The sequence below is a fragment of the Phoenix dactylifera genome, chromosome 4 (assembly GCF_009389715.1).
Source record: "Phoenix dactylifera cultivar Barhee BC4 chromosome 4, palm_55x_up_171113_PBpolish2nd_filt_p, whole genome shotgun sequence".
Taxonomy (NCBI): domain Eukaryota; kingdom Viridiplantae; phylum Streptophyta; class Magnoliopsida; order Arecales; family Arecaceae; genus Phoenix; species Phoenix dactylifera.
Genome location: NC_052395.1, coordinates 17,900,315 through 17,924,377, shown reverse-complemented (window position 1 = coordinate 17,924,377; position 24,063 = coordinate 17,900,315). Strand labels below are relative to the sequence as shown.

Sequence of the window (24,063 nt, the reverse complement as noted above, 5' to 3'; positions counted from 1 at the left end):
TGCACAACAACACAACCATGGATCAGTTACATCTTTTGAGGAAAGATAAATCAGAAAGTTTTAACTGAAAAGGCAAAGCTTGTATCACATCTTGGGAACAAGCATTACCATACATATTTTAATTAGCTTTCCTTGTAAACAAGAGAACCATCAGTTTCTTCTTCATCATATGGTTAGACTATACAACTTGCCAGCTAGATCCAGAAGAGCCAAAGAAACTAGCAAACCCTTTGACAGTAAATTTAAAAGGTATACTTCAGAAAATCCCTTTGAGGGAACCAAGAAAACCAAAAATATCCTGCCCATAACAATATCACCTTTTTCGAGCTCTTTTCCTTCCTTTGTTAGAGCTCTCCTGTCGTCTCCTGCCACTTCTTTGGCTACCCTTCACTGGTGGCCCGATACTTCTCTTCTGAGCCAGAGTCCCATCTGGTTCTTCCACATAAGATTCTTTCTTGACATTCTCCATTATTGGAGTTCCAGCGCTTTCACCAGAAACCACCGAATTCCTCTTGGTGCTGCGATTGCAAGGTTGCATGCTTCGAAGTTTTTTTGATTTGCCCAAAACAAGAGAACGTGTGACACCATGATCCCCAGATGCCTGAGAAAGATATTCAGCACTCTTTTGTAGTGATTCGCTCACAAGATCTCGAAGGGTGAGCGCAGATCTGTACTCCAGTGAGTCCTTTCGATAGAAGACAAGGGCATTATTTGAGAGCAGTAGCAAGTCTCTATAGAGCTCCTTGGCTGAAGAGATTGATCCATTGCTGATCCTTGAGATTATGGTCTGGAAATCAGCATGTTGGCGGATCATCTTCTTGTATCTGGCTCTCTTCTGTAAAAATTAAAAAATTAAAAAGTAGATATTAGTAACAAGACATGAAGGTTTCTGGAGTGGTCATAGAACTATAAAACAGCTATTGCAAGTATGATGGCAGAAAATACTACTCGCATGAAATCTTGCATGTATGTATGTATATAACCTGATAATTTCTGGTGTTAAAGTACTAAAATGAGCTTTATATATCCTTGCCACCTTACCTGGCTTTCAAGTCGGCAGTGAAAGATCGAAACATCCTTGTGCTCCATAATTGAATTCATAATGCCTGCGAGATCAACATTTGTATTTTCACCTCCTGCACAGGCACCGGACTCCTCATGTAAGGGTAGAACATCCTGCTTAAAACCTTCAGATGACCCTTCTCTATCTATGCATGCAGCCGAACTCACTGTCTCACTATACCCCATACTCACTTCTTTGACAATAGTACAATCCCTTCTCTTCCTCTTTCCCCTTTTCTTTTTTACGATTCCAAGGCCACTCTCAAAGTTTCTGATCCCAGCTTTGTCCTTTCCAGAGTCCGCAGACAATTCCATCTTCAAATCATTCTCTTGAGATGAAACTGAAGCTAAGATCTGGCATCCTGACGACCAATTTCCGCCGGTCTCAAGAGTAAAACTACCAGCAGATGATCCATCTTTGGATATATCCTTGCTGGAAGAATCAATATCACCAGCATTTTCAGTGGGAGAGGGTGACTCCATCCGGCGGCTATCATATTCAAAATTACAGTCGCTTTGTCTCTCCGCACTAAGGCTCTCGAGCTTGGATTGCAAAGACCTATTTCAATTTTTTTATTAAAAAAAAACCAATTAAGCACTAGAGTCTAGACTATAAAAAAATTCTTAAAAAACATGTTTAAAATTGCCCAAAGAATACATTCTCTAAAATCCCAGTATCTGTTCCAGATCAAAGCCATAAGTGAAAACATCTCACATGCTGTTGTACAATAAAGAATAAAAGCACCCATAGGCCAAGGTAGATAGCTAATGCCATCAAATCCAATAAGGAATTGCAGTTATATGCTACTTACTAATAGAAGTTTTAGAAGCTTTTTTAAAAGAAAAGATTTTAAGCACAACTATAAAACAAAAATATTCAAAAGAGAAACAAGCAAAAATATCTATAGATGTATCCATCATTAAATGATATCATTTAACTGTTGGAACATAGTTTCTTCCATTTTACTTTTCCTATCTCTAATCATCTCTGGGTCTTATTGCATTAAAGATCCCAAGAACCAAATCATCTAATTAAACTGAAATATCAGACCACAGGTACATATCTTTGACAGCCACAGAATACAGCTTATTGCAACCGTGCTCCTAATTCCAACTGAGTGTTTCCAATATATGCAATTAGATTGCAACATCATTAATAAGAAACAGTAATGCATCAGCTCCTTCATTATAAAGATGAGCCACAGAAATTGCTAGATTTAGACATATGAATAGGCAATATATAGCTACAAAGGCATATATTAAGGCTTGCAAGCATCTGATGGCAGAAACCTTCATAGGTTCACACAAATAAGAACTCAATACCAACCCGATAGAGTCTTCCGATTTTTCCAACTCTTGTTTTAGTTCAGCAACTCTCCGCTTCCGTAGTTCTTCAAACCACGCACTGAAAAATGAAACGAAAAAATATGAAGACATTAAAATAAAGTTGAAAAGTTTTGGCAGCAAAAGTTTTGAAAAGAAGCAAGAACTTGTGATCACTATCTGTTTCCTGGAAATATGTGAATATTCCCAATTATGAAGCTAAACTCTACAAAACGATCCCTTTGGATGAACAATCTAAATCATGTGAAGAATCCAGTGAGTTTTTTACAATGCTTATGAAATTCCTTATCATCTAGTTGTCCACATATTAAACTTAAAAATATGCACTTCTATTACAGGGCCTTTTCATGTCTCATGTATGTAGTACAAGGGAATTACAATATCCATAGATAAGCATAAAAAAAAAATTTTCTCAAATAGGAATTTAACTACAGCCTCCATTATATTGAAGCTCAGAGCATACTTCCTGTACTTATGTTGAAACTCTTCACTTTTCCAGGTTTTTGTTTCAGACTATCAAAAGCAACTACAATAAGATGAGTCTTCTTGTTTCGCTTCTATATCCTTCTGTTAATGCTGGTTTGTTGTCTTGTCCTATTTGTGTTCATTTGATTATTGCAGTTTAGAAAACTAACCTAAAACCAACACTTTAATGTACACTTCTGCTTTACAAGAGATATTTTATTTTTTAATCACTATGTATTAAATAAAATCAAAATAACATGTGCCACTTATTCATCCTTTTTGGAAAGTTAGATTCCTTGTGCATGAAAATAAGATACTCATTGAGGATTGGTCTATAGGTTTATTGGAATTAAATGAGTTAAATAAATGGATATTACATATAAAAAAAACGTGTTTCGACGTGCATGATGGGACAAAGATTAAAATAGAAATTCCAAGAAGACAATGAAAAGGATAAACAGAACCGCTCTCAGGATACAGATTCATCTGTCTGAACATTAAAGTTACATGTTGTGAGGACCCGTGCGGGCGTGTGTTTAATCCCACATCGATTATTCGATGGGTAGATCTTGAATACTTATAAAGGATCAAGCATCCCAAATAATACCTTTCGGCTAGCCATTTTGAGTGAAGTTCTGAGTTGTTACACATATAACCAATAAAGATTGATAGGAGGGAAGCTCTTTTCAAATAGAGCATCAATGATATCAATGATTTTGTACGGTAGCTTCTATTCTTAGCAATATTAAGACTTTTAACACCAAACCTTACTAGCACCTATATTGTTCATTGACTTTCTTCGTCTATAAGCAATGATAGGTACCAATGACTTGCAAAAGGAGCAACTCTCATGGGAGGCGCTCTGTAATGCGCCGGTTAAAATAGCAATTCCTTGAAAGAGCTTTGATTGGGCCAATCAGGACAATGCTATCAAGAGCATCGAGTGTCTGCTTCATTTATTTAAATCCAAAATATTTTTGTTTTTCATCATTGCGTTAATAATGTAACTAAGTCCATCTTTGGTTGTCGATAATGTAATTGAATGTTGCAATTTAAACATATCAAATTTGCCCATGAATTCACTGACCTTCCAACTGTATGCTACAAAATCTAGCATGATGCACTAAAATGTTCGTCCAATGAAATACCAACTCAAATTGTATATTACAGTCAAACATACACGTCGAAAAATTGTTGTAAAACATCGACATTTTTTGAGGAGTTACAAGTTAAACAATCCTTCTTCCTTTGTTTGTGCTGTGTAGATTAGAATTTCTTTTTTGAGAAAGTTTTCCAGTTAAAAAGGTTTAAGGTCCGTTCGTAAGGAATATATCAAGGGTTGGGGTCTTCTTTCACAATCAAGCCCCTCACAGATCTCAAAGCACTACGAACTCGTTCTTGCATCCGCATCCGCCTCCGCATTTCGCCATTTCAACTTTAGCCCAGCTTTTCCTATCCTATATAAGGTTTCAAGAAAGCATTTCGTTTTTCTATATAAGTTTTCAAGGTTTTCAAAGATCTAAAATAAATAAAGAAGATTTGAGCTTGGGATTCTTTTTTTTTGGTGGGGGTAAACAGCTTAGGGTTCCTCTTTGAAACAACAAATTTGCTATATTTGGTACAGAAACGACAACCCCGAGACAGGTGGATGCACGCATACCGCTTTCTTCTTCCAAACTTTTTCATACCACATTTAGAAATCCGTAACGGCATTCACAGCGAAGAAGATAAGGGCAACGGATATATATATATATATATAATAAAAGAGATAATTAAACACTTACTCGCATCCCGAGTATCGCTCTCGTAATTCCCCGTACTTGGCCTCACATTCCTGCAAGAGGAGATCATCGCGGCCATTTTAGGTTAATCAGAACCATCTGTGCAAGATCAAACGGTCTCCCATATAATGCGATATATATATATATAGCTTCCTAGTTTGGTATGAGAATCTCTCAAACGAATAAAAGAAAAGACGAGGAGTAGATCAGTAAGCGTATCTACTGAGATTTACATAATTTTTTTTTTAAAAAGAAGGCCTTCAATATCTTTCCCTAAAGACGATTAGTTTCCGATGAATAAAGAAAAGGTTGGTAGAATAAAGCTGCAGGGAAAAAGAGTAAAGACAACTTTCCACGGCGGCAACGACTTGCACAATGACCAAAATACCCTTAGCTTTTCACAAAAGTCGCCTTTGCCCTGAACAATGGCCTTTTCGTTAAAAAAATATATATGATTAATATGTTTATATTATATATATATATATATATATATATATATATATATATATATATATATATATATATATATATATCGAAAAGCCTGTAATTCGAATAGAAAGAAAAAAAGGAAAAAAAGCTGGTCGAAGCGGAAAACGATTCGAAAAAAGAGAGGAGATAATTCGGATAATTAAAAAAAAGAAAAGAAAAGGGAGAGATTTAAACGAGGAAGAAGGCAAGAAATCGGAGAGACGGTATGAGGATAATAATTTTTTTCAAAAAGAAAATTCTTTGTTTGAAAAAAAGGTTGGCGAGGACAAGAGCGAAGAGGCGGGATGGGGATAGGGTTATGAGAGGGGAATAAATCGATCACCTGAGGGGTAAAGAGGTAGGGGAAGGGGGTACGGGCCCGGACCTCGGCGGCGACGGCGTCCCAGGCCGCGGCCCCGTGGCGGAGCACGGCGCCGCCTAAGACCAGCTCCTCCCACGTTCCCCATCTCACCGCCTCCGCCATCACCAGCCGCCCGTCGGCCTGGGGGGCCCGATCCGATGGATTGCACGTGTCTTTGATCAAGAGCCGGGAAGAGAGAGGGATCAAAAAGGGCGTCTGGGATTGAGGAGAGAAGGCGGTTCCCAAAGGTGGTGGTTTTCTTCCGTCTTCTTATTTCCTTGTTTTTTTTGCCTTTCCTTGCTATTCTTTTTGTTCGAGGAAGTGACGGATGGTGGTGGTTTTAGTTTCCCATTATTTCCCGACGAGAGGAAGAGACGGACGTGCCGTGGTTGGGTATAAAATAGCCGAATTTGGAGATCCCGTCACCGCCGCTTGCTGCATCCCACATGCTAATTCTATCCCGACACAAATTCTCGTCAGCGCTGTAATACGGTTTGGTAACAAATAGCGGACAACCAAAAAAACAACACCAACTAATACGGCTAAATATTCATATAAATAAATAAATATATATATATATATATATATATTAAATTTTTCATGCACTTTATAGTCTGCACCATGCCAATCATATTTCCTTCTTTTTATATGACTAATATTTTATACGCTCGTCTCTATGATTGGCCTAGAAGAAGAAAATGAGTTGATTGGCGTGTGGTGCATGGTTAGAGTATTATTTGCTAAAGAAAATAGAAGACCAAAAAGCTTCTTTGTCCATGTTGTTTTCTGATTCGACTGGTCTACCAATAGATTTGATCCAACTAATAATTTCTTCTTATATTAGCTTTGTTTTTATTTCCATTTTGCCATTGAGTTTCCACAACATTAATTCTAATGGCCAGGTTCTTTTAACACATTTATGATATGCTTATATATATATATAATATTATTTTTATATATTTATAAATAGAATTAAAAGTTAAATTGCTAGCATAATAAAGAATTGTATATAAAGTTTCTAGCCAACCAGCTACAATGTTAAATATCGATCATATCGAGAGATGGAGTTAAGTTTTTCAAGATTTGGAAAGGCTTTTTATTTGAACATGGTTTTATTGCCACCAACAAGATAGATGAGTTGGAGTTGATTGAATGTAAATTTGATTTTTAACTAATTTTAGATTCATAATTTAGATATGAATATAACTTATATGCACTTAGACAAAATTAGATTGAGTTAGATTTAAGTTGAGTCTAGTATAAAAGGTTAAAGTTGAATGTTCAACCATATCAAAACTTTTCATCGAGTTCATTTAGGTCATATCAAGTTAGCATATATCAAAATATCTGAACCAATTGTGGAGATGGCAAATAAGTTAGGCCAGATTAGGTTAGATATCTGTTAGACTAAAAATTCATCAATCCAAATCTAACCTATTTAAATATAGCTAAAATTCAAAAATGTGATCTCTTTGTTAAATAGGTAATATAAACCAAGTCATGTAAGCCATTAATAAATAGATCAAATCAAGTTGAATAAGCTTTAAATGAGTTGAACAGGTCCTAAATAGTTTAAATGAGCTAAATAGATTTTAAATAGATCATGTATTAACTGGATCAACCTAATCCAACATTAAATGGGGATCGAAACTTTAAACATGGATCGAACCTATTTAATAAATGAGTCTAGTCGACTTGTCTACAACCAAATTCTATTTACGCTGAACTTAAATTTATTTAACTTGGCTTGGTTGCAAGTCTAATTGGCAAAGCAAGTTATAAATTTCACCCTTGAACGTCTTATAGGATCTTGACCTCGATTAGACTATTTTACGCGATACCTTCAAACGTCGATTGTCAAGGAGCGTTCACTAATTTTCAAATCTTAATTTTGAATGAAATAAAATATATGGTAAGCTGCTAAGGAGTCAAGATTGTCACAATGTTATTGCAACACGAGGAAGTAAAAATAATGGCTACTATATTAAATTTGGCTATGACGGAGAAAAACTAGGCTAAATTATTACTCAGGCCGTTTAAAAAAAAATATCATCGTATTTAATTGGGTTCAAGGTTGAGGTTATTCTCACCGGTGGGTGAGGCTAACCGGTCAGCCTATGTTTTTTGATTTTTTTCTCAGCGACCGTGGAAATCTCTCGCCTTTCTCGCAGCCTTCCTTCCCAATAAAATGATAGAAAATAGAAGCAAGGTTATCAAAATCCTTACCCTTGTCCTTTCACGAAATTACGATCTCACTCCCTTCTCCTGATTTGTTTCTAAAATGACATTCATGTCCCCAAATCCCGAAGGTCTCGTCAGCCGGTTCCTGGCCGTGCGGCGGTCAGCTCCGGCATCCCAACCGACACGCTCTTTTAGCCGCACTTTTTTTAAAATTTCCTTTTCTGTCTAGGCATATTATTTTTTCCAAAAAACCCTGCTTGTGCCAAAAAAAAAAAAAAAAAAAAAAAAAACACAGACATTAATTTGGATTTTTAATCACTGGAATCTTTTTTTTGAAAGGATATGCAAAAGCATAATAGACAAGCCAGCTCTCAAATATATTCTCCAAAATCTTAATGAAGACAAATTGATTCCGAGATCACTTGATATAACTCTAAACAACTACATCAATTTAATGAAAGATTTTTTATTAATACTCTGCTAAATATTAAATTTTGCATGAATACCTTTTCTTCCAAATTAATATTTACATGCATATTCTCATAAAATACTTATTTTACTATTTTATTTTTTTAATCCTTATTTTTATATATATGTATCTATACCACAATTTCAAATTAAAATAACTAAAATACTCTTAATACATAGATGCGCAAAAAAAAATATTTATAAAACGATTGCAATGAGAGACAAAAAAAAATAATTTTAAAATTTTATTTTATTTTTACTTAAAATAAATATAATTTTTATTAATAATGTTAAAAAAAATCGCAATATTATGGACATTCATAAAAAAACATTATTTTAAAAAAATACAAAATGAAGATAAATTTTCAAAAAATATCTATATAAACCTAAATTTTTAGAAGAATATTCATAAAAAAAAAATTAAGAATTGGCACGTTTTCGGATTTGGATGTTAAGATAGAGTGAGCTATTGATTATAACTGTCCCCACATAAACACTAATTAGATGGAACCATCATTGCAGATGAACCATCCATCGACATCGGAGCTACACATCAAGCATAATATATATTAGTTAATCTTGTTTCCACGACTTTGACCAGAAGGAGGAGGTCAATTAGGAGCCCAGAACCCTTGTCCAGCTCCACCGTTCTGTGGTTATCGGTGACACTGCCGATTCTAAGCAACTCTCTTGCTATTCCCCTCGATGAGATGCATCGAGTCAACCTTACAGCCAAAATTTTATTGAGGATGGATCGGATGGCAATTTCCAAGAGATCACCCAGTCTCAATCTCAGCCAATCTTGAGCTGACGTTACATGAGACCGGGATGCCCAAAAATTATAGAAATTGCTTGATACTCGTCAACCAATCCCATCACTCCTATATATCATAAAAAAGATGATTCCTCTTGACCCCTCGACTCTTTAGAACGACAGCGGAGGCGAATAAAAGAAGTATAACGAATTAAGTTATGCTTGGATACAAATAAACAAATGGAACATCAATAAGCATACAAGAACCACAAGCATCATGAAGCACAGTATGAATGCGATGCCAAAGTCAAAGTCCTAATGGGCTTTGACCAGACCATGACTCGTTACCACGTCAATAGGGAAGCCACGTGCCCACAAATAATTACATTTGGCGAGCAGCTCTTCAGCAGGGAGCCAAGTATTTCTTCACCTTCAGCAATCGCATCAGCTTATAGCTAACGTCTTTGTAAGTCTCGATCTGAAGCCGCCTTCGCATACTTTCCCATGCGAGTAAGATCTTGAACAACCTCAGACATCGGAGGCCTGAATTCTGGCCCTTGCTGCATGATAATATCTAACATTAGAACCAAAATTTCCATATAATATGCTGATAGCATGTAGAACCATTTACGATGAATGTGTTGTTCAAATTGCACACAAAACTATTTCCACTATTTACATTATTTCGCTACTCATTCATCTTCGTCTTCACTGAAATCTTACACGATGATGCTGATATCAATGCCTTTCATCAAGACCGCGATGTTTAAACCTTCTGTATTGTATATTCTTTGAATAGTTAAAAGGGTTTATCCATGCTTGCAGATTACATAAATTAACATGAAGTTCAGCTATTTCTGAAGGCAATGAGAATTAAAATCTGTTAGGAACATTGCATCTCCATTTTTAGGTCATCTTTGGAAAGAGTAGTTGATTGCAAAATTACAGCTGTTAAATCAAATTCGGATTACCAAACACCCATAAGAGATGTCATAAAATGATCAGACATAGGAGATCATGAAAGATCTTTATGTTTAAGAATTATACTATATAATTGCAGTAATGTCAAGAGAAAGATCTCATGTCAAGTTTGCATGTCGATGTGCACATGCCTGCATGAGCATTTGTGTGTTTCGATTATCATACATTTCAACAAAGGAATTAATAAGAAATACCCGAATGATTAATAATAAACCAGTTTTACCCTCCCCTGAGATTATAGAGATAAAAAAAATCATAAGGCTGAAATAAGGGGTTCCCACCTCTCTCACGCCTTTAACCTTTTGCAGTGAGAGAGAGAGAGATAAGAGGAAGATAGATGCCTACCACTATTTTTCTTCCTGAATTAATTTTCTAAGAAATGAAGAATCCTTTTTTCTTCCCAAAAAAGACTAGCTTGCTTCGCAATTTTTATAGATGAAAGCAGATCAAGTTGAAAGCATGCTTGAGAACGGTAATCCAGAAAGTAGGTTTGCACCATAGTTGAGCCCTAGCAACTACATCCATGTTTGTGAGGTGGGTGTCCAAGCAAGAAAAAGCAATACTTTACCTGAATACAACGGCTAATGATGTCAGCAAACCGTGATAATGATTTTTCAGAATATTTTCCACCGATAGAAGGATCCACCATCCTTGATAAGGTGTTAATGTCATGAAGCTGAGAACTGGCCCATCTCACTAGATGTTGCTCTATGCGAGGTCGTGAACTGCAACAATTTAGGGAAGAAAACAGATAAGTTTACAAATCCTCATGAATTTTCTAAAGAAAAATAACAAAGTCAATGGCCAATTGAAGTCTCGCTCTCCTAGGGCAAAAGCACATATTTGTTACCTGTCAAATGGTTTCCGTCCAGTAAGGAGCTCTAACATGACAACTCCAAAGCTATAAACGTCGCTCCGATCGGTACATGACCCAGCTTCATTGATTTCTGGGGCTTCATAACTGTATAATGCACGCATACGACCTGACAACTGCTATTCACATGACAACACAGTTACTAATGCATAAATGGTTTTGGAATTGAATTCAGAATCCATGCTTCTGAATTATCAGGTATTACATGTTAATTTCAGTTTTGTAAAAGCTGATATGTCAGGCAGTATCAATTTTTTTAAAGAACTTCTATACATTCACAGAAGTTTGATCGGTTTATTATTAAAAGTACGGTCCTCTGATTTTTTTGCTTGTAGTTGTTTTTCTTTCTCATGTAATTACAGGATAAAAGCTATCCATTAGTTTACCAAGACCTCAAAATCCCGCTATCATAGAAGCAAGCACCTAAAAGCATTTTTTAATCTTTCCATACTTTCAATTGGTTCACTATCTGTAATCATGTTCAATTCTATCCATGGTCATGCATCTCCATTGCATTTTCCTTTCCAATAATTATATCTGTTTCTAACAATATGATGCAATAAAGTGTGAATTATTTTTATGATGTTTATTTCATTAAGTTTTTACAAAATGCCCATTTTGTTGGCAGTTATAGCAATCCCAAACCTTATGCAATTTTCTACATTGCTTGACATGTGGCATGTTTTATTACTTAATTTCTATAAATTTCAGCGAGTTTCACCGATTAATTTGGAAAGCATTCACACCCCCGCCAGTTCTAACATACTTTTGATCATCTGCACCAACAACATTAGGACATTTCTTTACTTTCAAGGATACATGTTCTTTCCAGTCTAGCATTGTGGTTGATGATACACATTTGCAACATATACCATTAACAGGGTAGTGACATATAGCAAAGAGGTGTACTTGGATTTCCTGATGAAATTAGAATATATTTTTTTATCTAATTTTGCAAAAGGGTGACTTCATATGTTGAGCATGATGATGTAGTTAACATTGATATGACAGACTGATGGCACTAAAAAATTATGGAACAATTGCATAAAATCTAATATGTTTATTAATTGTTCTATATTTAATTATTTAAGATTATATGAGAAGTTGGCTTCTTCAACAAACATCACTAAATTAATCACCATGCCTAGTGATGTATAAGCATACCTACATCATCGTATGAAGGTTTGTGTGTAACACCCAGCCCAGCTAATAAGAAACTGGGCCTAATCCACTTGACCGGCCCAGATGAAAGAGTTTGAGTAGGAGATGGAAAAAAAAAATAGAACCCTATTCGACTTGTAGGAGACGGACTCTTCTCCTCCATCCTGGTTTTCTACAAGAGCCTCCAATAGCTATTTAAAGATCCTCACACCCCCTTTTGCCTCACTACCGACAGGTTTTGCCGATCGCCACTACTAAACCACCGCCAGTTCCTTTCTTCTCCCCTTGGCGTCCAACGGCCTTGGCTCACAGCGCTCACTAGAGATTTCAGTTGAGCGCTAACTGGAGTCTTGGGTTCTGAGAGGGAGCTCTCTTTTTCTCTCCTCGCTCTTCCCTTCTCTCTCCTCTCTCTCTCTCTTTTCACCACTCTTCCTCCATTTAGAAATCTTACGGCCCTGCGGAGGTCCAAACATCTTGATGGGCCTAGATGACCTTTGACCCCAGGAGGGTTCCGGGTCAGCCATGCGGCCCTAGGGGGGTTCCGGATCGGCATTATGCGGCTCTAGCAGAGGGTTCGGGCTGACTTTGTTATGATCATCTCCCATAATCCATGGGTGGTTATGATTATTTTGATGATAAGATCTAACTCTGTTGGTGAGAAATCGTCTGGGCAAGAAGGTGTTGAGCAGAACACTTTGCCTCCGAGTTTGTAGATCAAGAAGTGGATCGGTGTTCGCGATTCTTAAGTCTGAGACCGGTACATGTAAGAATTTTCGGGCATTAATCGCCTATATATATAAACTATTTTGTGCATCAATGATTTTGCTCTGTATGGTATATGATGGTTATATATGATATACTTAGTTAAGTATGTGTGGATCTTTATGAAAGAATGCACCATATATTACCGATTCTGATTTGTGTGGGCTTGGATACTTGCATGTATCGAATTTTGTAAAAGAGCATGATGTTGAGTTATATTCACATAACAAGCATGTAATTGAATTGTATATTTGCATGGTTGGTTGTAGTGCTCCGAACTAGCCACAATGTTGATACCCCGTTACAGGCCAAAAATGCAATACTACTGATGCCCCATCACAGGCCGAAAATGTGGTATTGTTAATGCCTGTCACGGGCCGGAAACGTCATGCTATTGATGCCCCATCACAGGCCGAAAATGTAGTATTGTTGATATCCCGCCACGGGCGGGAAACGTCATGCTATTAACGCTCCATCACAGGCCGAAAATGTAGTACTATTGATATCCCACCATGGGCCGGAAACATGGTTGTAGTAGTCTAGAGCTGAGAACCTAAATATTATCAAATCCGATATATGATAAATTAAGATGATTACTTAATGCAACCTATTGTATTAAAAGATGTGTTTGCTATGCACATTTTATGATCATGGTATTTTGTGGCATGGAGTTTACATAAGTAATAATTATTTGACAATCACTCATTATTATTATAAAAGTGTGGGTGTCTGAAAATTCTTACCAGGCTGTAAAGCTCACACCACCTCTTTTCTTTTTCTTTCAGAGTTGCATAACACTTAGAGCTCGTTTGGTTCGCAGGAAGCATTTTCCTTCCAAGGAATATGATTCCTGAAAAACAAATTCCTAGGAAGAGGATGCCTAGAAAAGTACTTTTAGCATGTTTGGTTGACCATGGGAAAGTGACAAATTTACAAAGTGCTTATGTTTGGTTGGCCATCCACTTTCCTGGAAAAGTTATGTATAATTCCTATTATGCCCTTAATAAAAATTAGGTCTTTAATGCTTCTTTAATGCTGAAGGGCCTTTTTGGAAAAAAATAAAAATGTAGTGATTCCCGCCTCATGGGAAAGTAACTTTTCCATGAAATATGGCAATCATATTCCCGTGGGAATACAACTTTTCCATCTCTCTCTTTGAAAACTCCAACCAAACAAGAGGCATCTCATTACTTTCCCGTTGACCACACTTTTCCCCCTTCTTTTTCCGTGAACCAAACGAGCCCTTAGTCTCAAATAGATCGACATAGAGTTTGTGCGATAGAGTTTTTATTAGTATATTTTCTGATGCCAAATGAACAATTGAATATCTTGTAAGTGGATTAGTTTGATTATTTGAATATGGTGGATTTATTTAGTTGGATTATTTGGCTATTAATTATTGAGTTTTTGGAATTTGTTCATCTCAAGCCTTGCATGATCTCTAGGGCATCGCTCTAGGGTTCATGCAGCCGTGTCACGTGGCCAACCCAAATGACAAGTTTGGAGCGTGACATTGTGTATGATTCCAAATAGGTTTATATGGAAAAACATGCATGAAAATCTCATTAATAGATAGCCCCCTTTTTCATTATCTTTTTGTTTCTTCTGGAGCCCCCCTTTTCCATTATCATCATCATCTAAAAGTTATGATATTGGTGCATTTTAACAAATGTTATACCAGATAGTGCAAATGGAAGAAAAAAAATAGGGGTTAAGTGAATTCCCTCATGATTTCAAGCAATCCGCGATGCAAAGGTAATTTTATTTGTTTGCGTAATTGAAATATATTCATCATAAATGAATACATGGCTTCTTCAATCTATCAAGCTACCAAAACAAGTTATAATCAACAAGAATACTTGTCAAACACTTCTCAACCAAAAATTATAGTGTGTAGGACTCCTGACCCTATCCAAAGAGTATTAAATACCTTATTTCTAACAGGAGCCATACTCTATTCTAATCCCATATTGGAGCTTTAAATCAACTTGTAGCTTCTAAAGGAACATCCGCATCATCGCATGCTTAAATCTCAAATGCCTCTAGAAAGGCAGCTAATGCATTACATCCAGAAATTTACTAAATCACAGGTTCATAAGCCACCTGACTTGCATCAAATTTCGCTATTCCACTTATGAACTGTGCAATCATGGACTAATGCAAATCCATATACCAAAACTAGCATTTTTTTCCTTCCAATTTAGACTTTCCAAGTCTGGAGGTATCTTGGAGGGTTGCTCTCCAATTACGTTAGCTTTAGCTGCTAAACCTATTATTGATTATATGTCCCTATTCCACATTTACACCTTCAAAATGGCTCGTAGAAGTTTCATGGAAGGTCCTCTAGCTCCAAAATTGCCGTCCTTATGAATTCAAGAATGGTCAGTAGAGGGTTTAGATTGAGTACAAAAGCAAGTAATACAACATTCTCAAGTTTTGATAGATTGTATATAGACCTATAAAGTCAAACATATAAGATTTGCTGGCAAAGGTTAAGGAGCATTAAATACATGTATCGATGTCCTCATAGAATGCCTAATGTCAAACATATTGTAGCATTCTTATAAATGTATGCTTGGTCAAGGTCAGAATAGGGCCTATACATGTATCACCACCCTCATGTAGCAGGTCACATCAATCTTATCACTCCTTTCAACAAAGTATTTGTTGAATTCCAATTATATGTCCTTGAGAAATTTATTTAGAATCTTAATTATGAGGCTATGGTTGCTTGATTTTCTTCAACCAAAACAATCATTTAGATTTAAATTAAGCAATCATGTATTAAATAAAACAGTAAGACCCATATACACAATATCTTATTACAAAAGCTCACCTGAGTCACTGAGATGGATGACACTAGTGAAGCAAGGCCACATTCAGAAACACGTACAGCAAGCTCATCGTCAATGAGAACATTGGCAGGCTCAAAATTTTGATGGGCAATTGGTGGTTCACAGCCTTCATGAAGATACCTTCAGGACAAAATCAGATGTTCTATGTCTATGAGTTTACACTTTTGTCGAGCAAACAGTTAAATAAAAGAAAATAATTCTAAACCATTATTAACAAAAGAAAAATCCCTCTTACTCTAATGCTTTTGCTGCTCCAAGGGCCACCTGGAGACGGGCATTCCATGATAATTTCCTGTTGAGATCATCTCCACAGTGAAGTATATCATGTAAGGTCTTTCTACTGAAGTACTTATAGACAAGTAAACGCTGTCCAAACTCCGCACAATAACCCACAAGCTCAACAATATTAGGATGCCTAAGTTCAGAGATATTCGCTACCAGCTCTAGAAACACATCAACTGGTATTCTTGAGTTCACATTGTCAATCTTCATAACTTCCAATAGCTGTACGGTAAAAATAGTTATAAGATAAGGGCACTAATATCACCTCTTATGACCATAAGAAGATAACAACCATCGTCATCTTTTAGAGAGGCTGTGGAGTTGATGTTGCATTCCTATTTACATAATGTGAATTAATATTTCAAATTTTACCAATAATGGTGCATACTGAGAGTAGCCACAGATTTAGATGTAAGAGCGGTGGTACAATCCCCCCAAAAAATGAGAAAGCAGCTAATTCATATGCACAAAAAAATCATCCCTTCTTTTTTTTTTTTTTTCATGGTGGTGATAAGGTGGGGGATGGGGGATTACCAAACCGAACAGAACAGTAGTACGCATAAAGTTAGCCATGAAAAGTTGGACTTAAAGTTGAGGTTTACAGCTATAGAAGACTAGTAGTGCATAATGGAACATGTGGTAAAAAAATTTAAAAAATTCATGAGTTTACCGTTTTAGATTAAATGTGACATCATAGAGAGAAAATCCAACCATTAAGATTACGATCTTCAAAAATAAGTGATCAAAGATAATGAACTTTATGAAGCATTGAATTTTCATAGCTAGGATTTAATAATCTTTGTTAAAATTGAGGGTTCATTATCAAGATAATGCCCATGTTTGAACAAACATTAAAAGTTCCACATTTTTTGAACTATGGAGATTCGATAAGCTTCACCAGATCTGAATTAATGCAACAGACAACACCTCCCTGTTCTACTCGATAGAATGTTTCCAAGTTTTTTGAAAAAAAATGTGAAATTCATACTCAGGAGTACCTTTCCATCAGGAAGCTCTGCCAAATATACTTTGCCCAGCCTACTATCTCTGATCAGTCTTTCTTCTGTAAAACTGTCTGTATATTGCTGAAGAGATGCAACGGAAAAGGATATTGCAGAAGTTGGGGGACATATCTTTTCAGGTGGTGGACTCCTTGCAATATTTTCAGCAGAGGCAATGGGATTTACAATAACTTTTTCAACGGGAGGTGGTGGCATTACAAGTATGCTTGTCCCTCCCATTTCAATTACATGTTCTTTCTGTTTTGCAGATGTCTCCTCTGGAACTGCCAGTGATAATTTATAAGTTCTCTCTTATGTAGCTGAACTAGCAAAAGTAACAAATGCTGACAGATGATCAACTACAGTGAACCTCACCAGTAATCCTCGTATCCATTTCAGGTTCCTTCTTCCGTTCCTCGGGAACCTCCTTTGCAACTGCTGACAATCATTTCCCAGATTCAAGGTTTAAGGAAAAAAACGGAACCAGAAAAACTAATAATTCAAAGTTTATGGAGGGTGGAAGGCTTACCTTCTTTAGCTTCATCTTTTGGCATGATCAAATGCCCTTTGCTTCGAGGCTCCTTAGATCCTTTGCTAACCCTCCCTACCTGACTTTTATATAATTCACCATGCTTAGACTTTCGTTCTTGGTATTTTGACATACAAAAGATCACCATCAGCACTACAACAATAAATAAAACCACCGCAATAAGAACATATCCGATAACCCTCATGGTTGAAAGGTGTTTCTTTTTCCCTGGTGGGGCACTTTGCTGAGCAGATGGTCCATCAGAAGAGTTTGCAGGCATGGTACCAGGAGCAGGTGGTGCCTTCGAAAGAGGCGATGATGGTTGTGGCACCATTGATGATGGAGATATACTGGTATTAAATGGGTTCCCATCCTCTCTGCATAGCAGATTCATTAACTGAGAGTTTGCAAAAAAGAAAATTGTGCTCTGCAGTTAACTGGATTTCCACAGGATGATTAAAATGAGCTAAAAATTAACATAGAAAACAAGGTGGATATTTTTTGGTACACTGGAATTTCAAATTTAGCATTCATTATGATTCTAGCACATCCAAATAGAATATATCAACCAAGAAAAAAAATAAACAAAATACAAATACAACAACGCTCTTACTTGAAATTTGGAATACTCAGTAACTTCACAGGCACGGGTCCAGAGAACAGATTATTTTCTATATTCCTGTTGAAGTTTATAAAATAAAAATTAAAAACACATAAGGGGAAAGCTACTATAAGTAAAAGACCTGTGCATCAGTTTGTAGGTGCACTGAAGGTAGCCAAAGTGACTTTAAAACATGGAATGAGGTGCAAGAGAGAGGCAGTTGTGCTGAGGCACATGCATTGCACAAGGAGGAACAAACATGGAATGCTCAAACATTACATGTTTTTCAGAAGCTCATAAAATTTGAAATCAGAGCTGGCTTTGAACAATATGATTAGTCAATGCACGACGACAAGGACACAGAGGAGGAGGAGGAGGAGGAAGAGTTCTAAGAAAGTATCCACAGGCTTCAGGTTTAAAACATTGAAGGGTTCTAAGGCACCACTTGTAGAGAGGAGAAATATATTTCTCTAACCCTCAGGAGGAAGAAAAGGTAAACAAGGCACTGTGAGTTGCTGACAAGCCACCACCACAAGCACATGAAGATACCGTGTACCTGTAATAGCTTCTTCAGATGCTTACGCTTCTACTTTCAACATCTTTTGTTTCCAGCATTTGGGTTGATCTATAGATTAGTCCACAATTGGAAAATGTAGAAGTCTACAAGAGGGTAGAGAATGGTATAACAAAACATGCCTAAATTCTTTAATGATTTTCTATGGCAGAAGCAGGTCTCCAAGATGGACTTCATGCATGAGAGCTCATACTAAAAACTTTCATATAAAACAATTACTTTACACAAATTCCTTCCCCCCTTTAGATGCCTATATATAATGAGATGCCAGAACAGCTTTTTACCTACTTCAGGCTCATGTCAATTATTATGACTATATCCGAAACTAATTGCTCTCAAATAGAAGCCAACTGGGCATTGCTAAAGTGAAACAGAAAATTACATGTCAGAAGTAAAGTGAAGTGGTTTGGCTGAACTGATGAAAAATGACAGAAACCAGTAGCCAAAACCAACCACCTTACCAGTCTGATGGTCTTGACCACTTTGATGGAAAAACCTACTCCAGTGATAGTCTGAATCACGGAGCAACTGAAATGGGCTCACATTGGCATGAGCTCAATGCCAAGAAGACTAAAAAATAAAAGAGCTTACTGATTTCGGTACATTAAATTTAATGCATAAGCTCTTCTCAGAACTACACTAATGTATAAGCAAATAGGTGGATTTTAGTCCCAATTCTATCATAGATTTCCACACTCCCATAGACATAATTATGATCTTAAGAGTTCAACTGCCTTGACCAATTCCACCTCTTAAGACACTGGCAAAAAGAAGCAATGATTTGTGTGTGTGTGTGTTGGTGTTTTTTTTTTTTGGTTTCTTCCACCTCTTAAGACACTGGCAAAAGAAGCAATGATTTGTGTGTGTGTGTGTGTGTTTTTTCTTTTTTTTTTTTTGGGGGGGGGGGGGGGGGGGAGGGGAGGGGAGGGGGGGTGTTGTAAGTGTGGAAAGTACAAGTCTTTGAGAGGAAGATCTGCCAATACATCAAGGGTCCCGGAAAGCTGATTGTTTTGCACATGCCTACAAAACAAAGATTCTTAAGATTAATATGTTCATGAAAATGAAATTAGTTGATAGAACGACGAAAATACTTACAATGTTGTCAAAGATGACAAACTCCCCATTGACGATGGCAGTTGCCCAGTCAAGTTGTTAAAGGAAAGATCACTAGTTTGAAGTTTTAAAATGCCAGTAGTCAGTAAAGTAAAAAGAAAAGCCGAAGAATAAAAAAGATGACTTGTGTAGGGTAAAACAGCTCACAAATTTATTAGGCCAGTGAGAGACTGGAAAGCATCTGGCAATTCTCCAGTTAAATGATTGTTATTGACTGACCTGGAGGGTACAAAAATCAGAAGAAAAAAAAGGATAACTACCCATAGCAGCTACTAATATGAAAGATAGCTGAAGCTATAATCGTTTGAATGAATTACATGTCTGTCAGAAGTGTTAACTTTGACAAAGAACTTGGGATGCTTCCTGTGAACTGGTTAGCTGAAAGAAAACTGCCACAAACAAGAAAGTACAAATTTCCAATCAAAATGACAACACAGAAAGACTGAACAGAATTCTCTCACAGGATTCTGATGATTTGGGTCAAGACATACAATCTCTGCATGGTAACAGGTAGATTTTCCGGTATACCTCCGCCAATATTATTATTACTCAGATCTCTACAGCAAAAAAAAAAAAAAAAAACATTTTAATCCATGATGATCTATCCAGACATACATGAACAACAAAATGAATGTTTGGTGCTGAAAAGGCATTGTGCAGTAATTTGTCTCCAGAATGATGCAATGACAACATAAAATCAACTCCCTGATCATGTTTATAGAAAATTGAGATTTTATGGGGACGCAACTTACATCGTTAATATTGAAGTAAAATTGCCTAATCCATCACCAAGTTGTCCTCCCAAGTTTGCTCCATTGAGCACTCTATCAAAAATTAAATCAATGAGAAAACATGAACTAAAGCTTTCTTAAAAGAAAAAAATCATTAGCAGGAAAATCACCATACATTCCAGTTATATTCGAGTCCATGCATTGGACACCCTGCCAGGCCTCTACACAGGGGTCTCCTCCATTTGAGAACCATCCAGGAAGAGGAGGCGAGCCCAGTGCAGCATACAAGCTATTTATGGCATAAACTGAAAGGAAAACAAGATTTAGAAGATATAAACTGTAAACAGAATGTGTAGCTATAAGAAAATCTGAAAATCAACTACCATAATATGTGTGTGTCCCCCATAAGACAAAATAAAAACCCATAACTTTGTGTTATTCTAAGAATAAAATCATGCAATCAATATAACATAACACATTAGCAAAAAGAAACAAACTTAAATAAGAATTTATAAAAGATACTTGATGCAACAGGAAGATATAAGTGACCTTTATGGTACCACCTTTTTACACAGTCAACTTCACAAAGAAAAGCAACAGGAAGAAGAAACATTATATTTTCCTGAATTCGTTGTTGGACCATGCTCTCTCATTCATTGGACGACTTTGAATTAAAAACAACATAAAATTTATAGTTCCACTGAATGAATGTTTTTAGCTCCTGCTGTCAGCTTGTAATTGAAAAATACAAACTTTAATATATTCCACTTATATCAAACAGCATAGCTACATGCATAAAAATAGAAATAAAACCTTTGTTTGGATATGATTGCATAAAGAGTTCCAGGGTTCAAATTTTCTACATAATTCCACATCTATTGATAGCAGGTCTTCACCTGCCAAGGCATTTCATCTAAACTGACCTTTTACCTACGTCAAAATGTCGCCTGCATCTGGTATCTGAAGTATCTCAAGGGCTATCTACCTTTATCCTATTGCTTGTGTGGTAACTTCCTCTGCATTAACGATCTTTACACTCCTCTGAGTTCTCTCGTACACATTTGTTACAATTCTAAGGAAAAAAAGTTCATCTTTACAAGTAAAGCTTGTGAAACACATTATAACTTAAAAATGTTACAGCCAAAACCATGAACCAGAATGAGAAACAAATTCTTCCCCGGAGTTTTCATCTACATGTGCTGTCACAACCAGACAGACCTACTTCCATCACCTCTCCATCGTACAATTTCTTTTTCATTTTCTAGCTTCCCCTAGAGAATAAATAAAATTGGACCATCAATTGTAGCCGACACATGGTCCAAAGGGTCCAACAATGAAGGCTGAGATGTATGTATCCTACCTGACAGGTTGACACTTGTCCAGCATCTAAATTCACACACACACACACAGGGAGCTTAGACAATTAAAGGCGTGCACCCGGCATCTTAGGATGCACAGCAACCGTTATAAAGGCAACTGATGCTTGAACAAGAATGCTCACAGAAAGTAGATGAAAAGAAATGACATTTTTAAAATCTTATTTGAAGAAGTAATACCATTAGATAACCCGTACCAGAATTAAAGCTTCAGAGTAAAGGGCAAATAAAACAACATAGTTTCCAATGTTAAGAAAAAAATGTACAGAGCGAAGACAGCCAAGTGTATAGCATACCATCTCGTTCATTAGTGTATGCTTGGGAAAATGGCATGATAACAATTACCATCAACCCGGCACCAAGACATGCCGAGATTCTCAAGCCAATGTTAGCTATCCAAGCGAACAACATGATGCGCTGATTACACTTGCAGTTCTAAAACACCAAACTTAAGAAACCTGCTCAGAAACAGAAGAACGAGAGAGGAAGATCAGCATATAAAAACAATTTTACTGGGGAAAAAGAAGGTTTCTGAACCAAGCAAACATCGTTCAATTATATGACTTCAAACAAGTTTATCCTACTCATTGCCAAATCCTTCGCCGCTCCACTAGAAATTCAAACAGGTTCGCTATCTTTTCAGATATGAGGCTCTTTTCTTTCTAATCTCAGAAGAAATTAAGTAGCAAGCATGTTACACCACAAAATAGAAGGAAAGTAGAAAGATACGGGAAATTAAAAACGAAAAATAGAATCTTGAGACGTACGAAGACTTCGCTCATCAAAGCCCCGTTCTTGGCTTGCAACTTGCAAGGAGGAGAAACGATAGATAAGAAATCGAAGCAAAATCCCAAATAACCCAACCCATCGAATTCTTTTCCGAATCGCTCGCAAATTCTAACAAGCACCAAAATCTTCTTTCTGGAGAAAGAAAACAAAAAGCTCCAAGATCTAGACCCAAAGCACCGACAAACGGCAATGCCGCAAATCCCACGGCACAGAACCCTAACTTCTTTCAAGAAATCACTACCAGAAGCAGCCAAGGGCACGAAAACACCACTCCCGAGCCCAAAGAATACAACCAAGCTCTCAAAGAACCCAAAGAACGAGACGGAAGTAAAAAGAAAAAACAAAAAACAGAGAGAGAAAACAAAAAAAAAAAGAAACAAAGAAAACCCGAAAAGCTATCTCATTCTGGAGAAGCTCACCTAGGAAGCGCCGCCTTTCCCAGGCCGAGCTAGACTTCGCCGCTAAGATTCCACAAAATATCTAGTCTAGATCATAAAAAGAGGGGTAGGTAATAAAAGGAGGCGAGTAGGAGAGAGAAACAAAGAGGAGAGAGAAGGGGAGGGGGTAGTGGCGTTTTGATACGAGGGAGTGAGGTTGGGTCTTTTGGAGGAGGGGAGAGTGGGACGGTGGAGTTTCTTGCGCTTTGGTTTCATTTCTTTTTCTTTTTCTTTTTCTTTTTCTTTTCCACTGGATGGAATCAGCGGAGATATACGTACAAATAAAGCCGCTTCCACTTTCCGGCGCGGGACTCCATCGTTCCCGTTCTATCTTTTAATGATTCACCTCCTTTAGCCGCAACCGTTGGATCGCGCAATTTCCGCCTTGAGATCTGTGTAGAGGTTAGATTAGAATGCTTCGAGAGCTGTGCAAGATGCGATCTAACGGTTGATGCTGGGAAAGGAAGGCCAGTCATTCTTTTGCGGGAGAGATACAACCAGAACCCCTCCTAAATAGACTCCTTTGTTTCCCAAATGCACTCCCCCATTACCACTCGAATAAATGCACTTTAATTTAGAGAAGTGTGTGTATCCAAACACTTCTCCAATAAATGGGCATTAATTCAGCTATCTCAATTGCGGAAGCCTCTCCCAAAACTAGGAAGGGGGGCATGGCAATCGGAACCACAGCACCATGCTGCTCATGGTATTGACGTCCAGGACAAACTTCGATCGTCACTCCTTCATGGCTAGTAACTAGCTGGCTACCTGCCACAGCACACTGGCCAATGTAACTGTCCGATCGTTCATATTCTTGATTGAAAGATCATCAAATTTTCTATCATCGAAAAGGATTCAACACCATACTTCAACTTATTTTGTAGCCAAAGGTTGCATGTCATCCAATCCGTCGGAACATACTATTCTAAGTTGTGATCCAACAGTTGATGTCGAGAAAGAAAGACCAATTATTAGAGATACAACCCAAACCCTCCTAAATAGACTCCTTTGTTCCCAAATGTGCTCCCCCGTTACCACTCTAATAAATGGAGTGTTGATTTAGAGAAAGGTATGTATCCAAACCGCCCTCCGAATAGACCGTTAATTAGAGAT

General features: G+C 37.0%; 2 protein-coding genes across 8 annotated transcripts; both read right to left on the bottom strand.

Moving 5' to 3' along the window:
* LOC103721472 lies at nt 1-5,851 on the bottom strand. 2 transcript variants are annotated; one of them, XM_039125747.1, is made up of 5 exons: nt 5,464-5,851; nt 4,656-4,705; nt 2,390-2,467; nt 1,042-1,621; nt 1-835 (listed from the first exon to the last, which is right to left on the bottom strand). In XM_039125747.1, exons 1-5 carry the CDS (start codon nt 5,602-5,604, stop codon nt 314-316), a joined length of 1,371 nt encoding a protein of 456 aa, XP_038981675.1. In that variant the 5' UTR covers nt 5,605-5,851; the 3' UTR covers nt 1-313. The 2 variants fall into 2 exon arrangements, with proteins under 2 accessions (XP_038981675.1, XP_038981676.1); XM_039125748.1 differs by having other exon boundaries at nt 5,506-5,851.
* Nucleotides 5,852-9,074: 3,223 nt separating this feature from the next.
* LOC103721466 (protein STRUBBELIG-RECEPTOR FAMILY 3-like) lies at nt 9,075-23,184 on the bottom strand. 6 transcript variants are annotated; one of them, XM_039125741.1, is made up of 18 exons: nt 22,933-23,184; nt 22,021-22,182; nt 20,524-20,653; nt 20,370-20,441; nt 20,109-20,174; nt 19,935-20,006; nt 19,765-19,836; nt 19,600-19,671; nt 19,459-19,524; nt 17,943-18,008; nt 17,330-17,706; nt 17,176-17,238; nt 16,798-17,084; nt 15,753-16,021; nt 15,499-15,637; nt 10,716-10,855; nt 10,434-10,590; nt 9,075-9,444 (listed from the first exon to the last, which is right to left on the bottom strand). In XM_039125741.1, the coding sequence occupies exons 2-18, from the start codon at nt 22,133-22,135 to the stop codon at nt 9,340-9,342; spliced, it is 2,268 nt and encodes a 755-aa protein (XP_038981669.1). In that variant the 5' UTR covers nt 22,136-22,182; nt 22,933-23,184; the 3' UTR covers nt 9,075-9,339. The 6 variants fall into 6 exon arrangements, with proteins under 6 accessions (XP_038981669.1, XP_038981672.1, XP_038981673.1 ...); XM_039125744.1 differs by having other exon boundaries at nt 16,798-17,078; XM_039125745.1 differs by having other exon boundaries at nt 16,798-17,078; nt 17,176-17,235; nt 22,933-23,183.
* Between the last annotated feature and the right edge of the window lie 879 nt (nt 23,185-24,063).

Excerpts from the sequence above, each read along its gene's own strand:
- LOC103721472 (XM_039125747.1), bottom strand. The coding sequence starts at position 5,604 with ATGGCGGAGGCGGTGAGATGGGGAACGTGGGAGGAGCTGGTCTTAGGC. Across the intron at positions 1,622-2,389 it reads AAATCGGAAGACTCTATCGG|GTCTTTGCAATCCAAGCTCG; the intron begins GTTGGTATTGAG and ends AAATTGAAATAG. Across the intron at positions 836-1,041 it reads ACTGCCGACTTGAAAGCCAG|AAGAGAGCCAGATACAAGAA; the intron begins GTAAGGTGGCAA and ends TAATTTTTACAG.
- LOC103721466 (XM_039125741.1), bottom strand. The coding sequence starts at position 22,135 with ATGTTGTTCGCTTGGATAGCTAACATTGGCTTGAGAATCTCGGCATGT. Across the intron at positions 18,009-19,458 it reads GATCTTCCTCTCAAAGACTT|GAATATAGAAAATAATCTGT; the intron begins GTACTTTCCACA and ends AAACTTCAACAG. Across the intron at positions 17,085-17,175 it reads AATGGATACGAGGATTACTG|TTCCAGAGGAGACATCTGCA; the intron begins GTGAGGTTCACT and ends TATCACTGGCAG.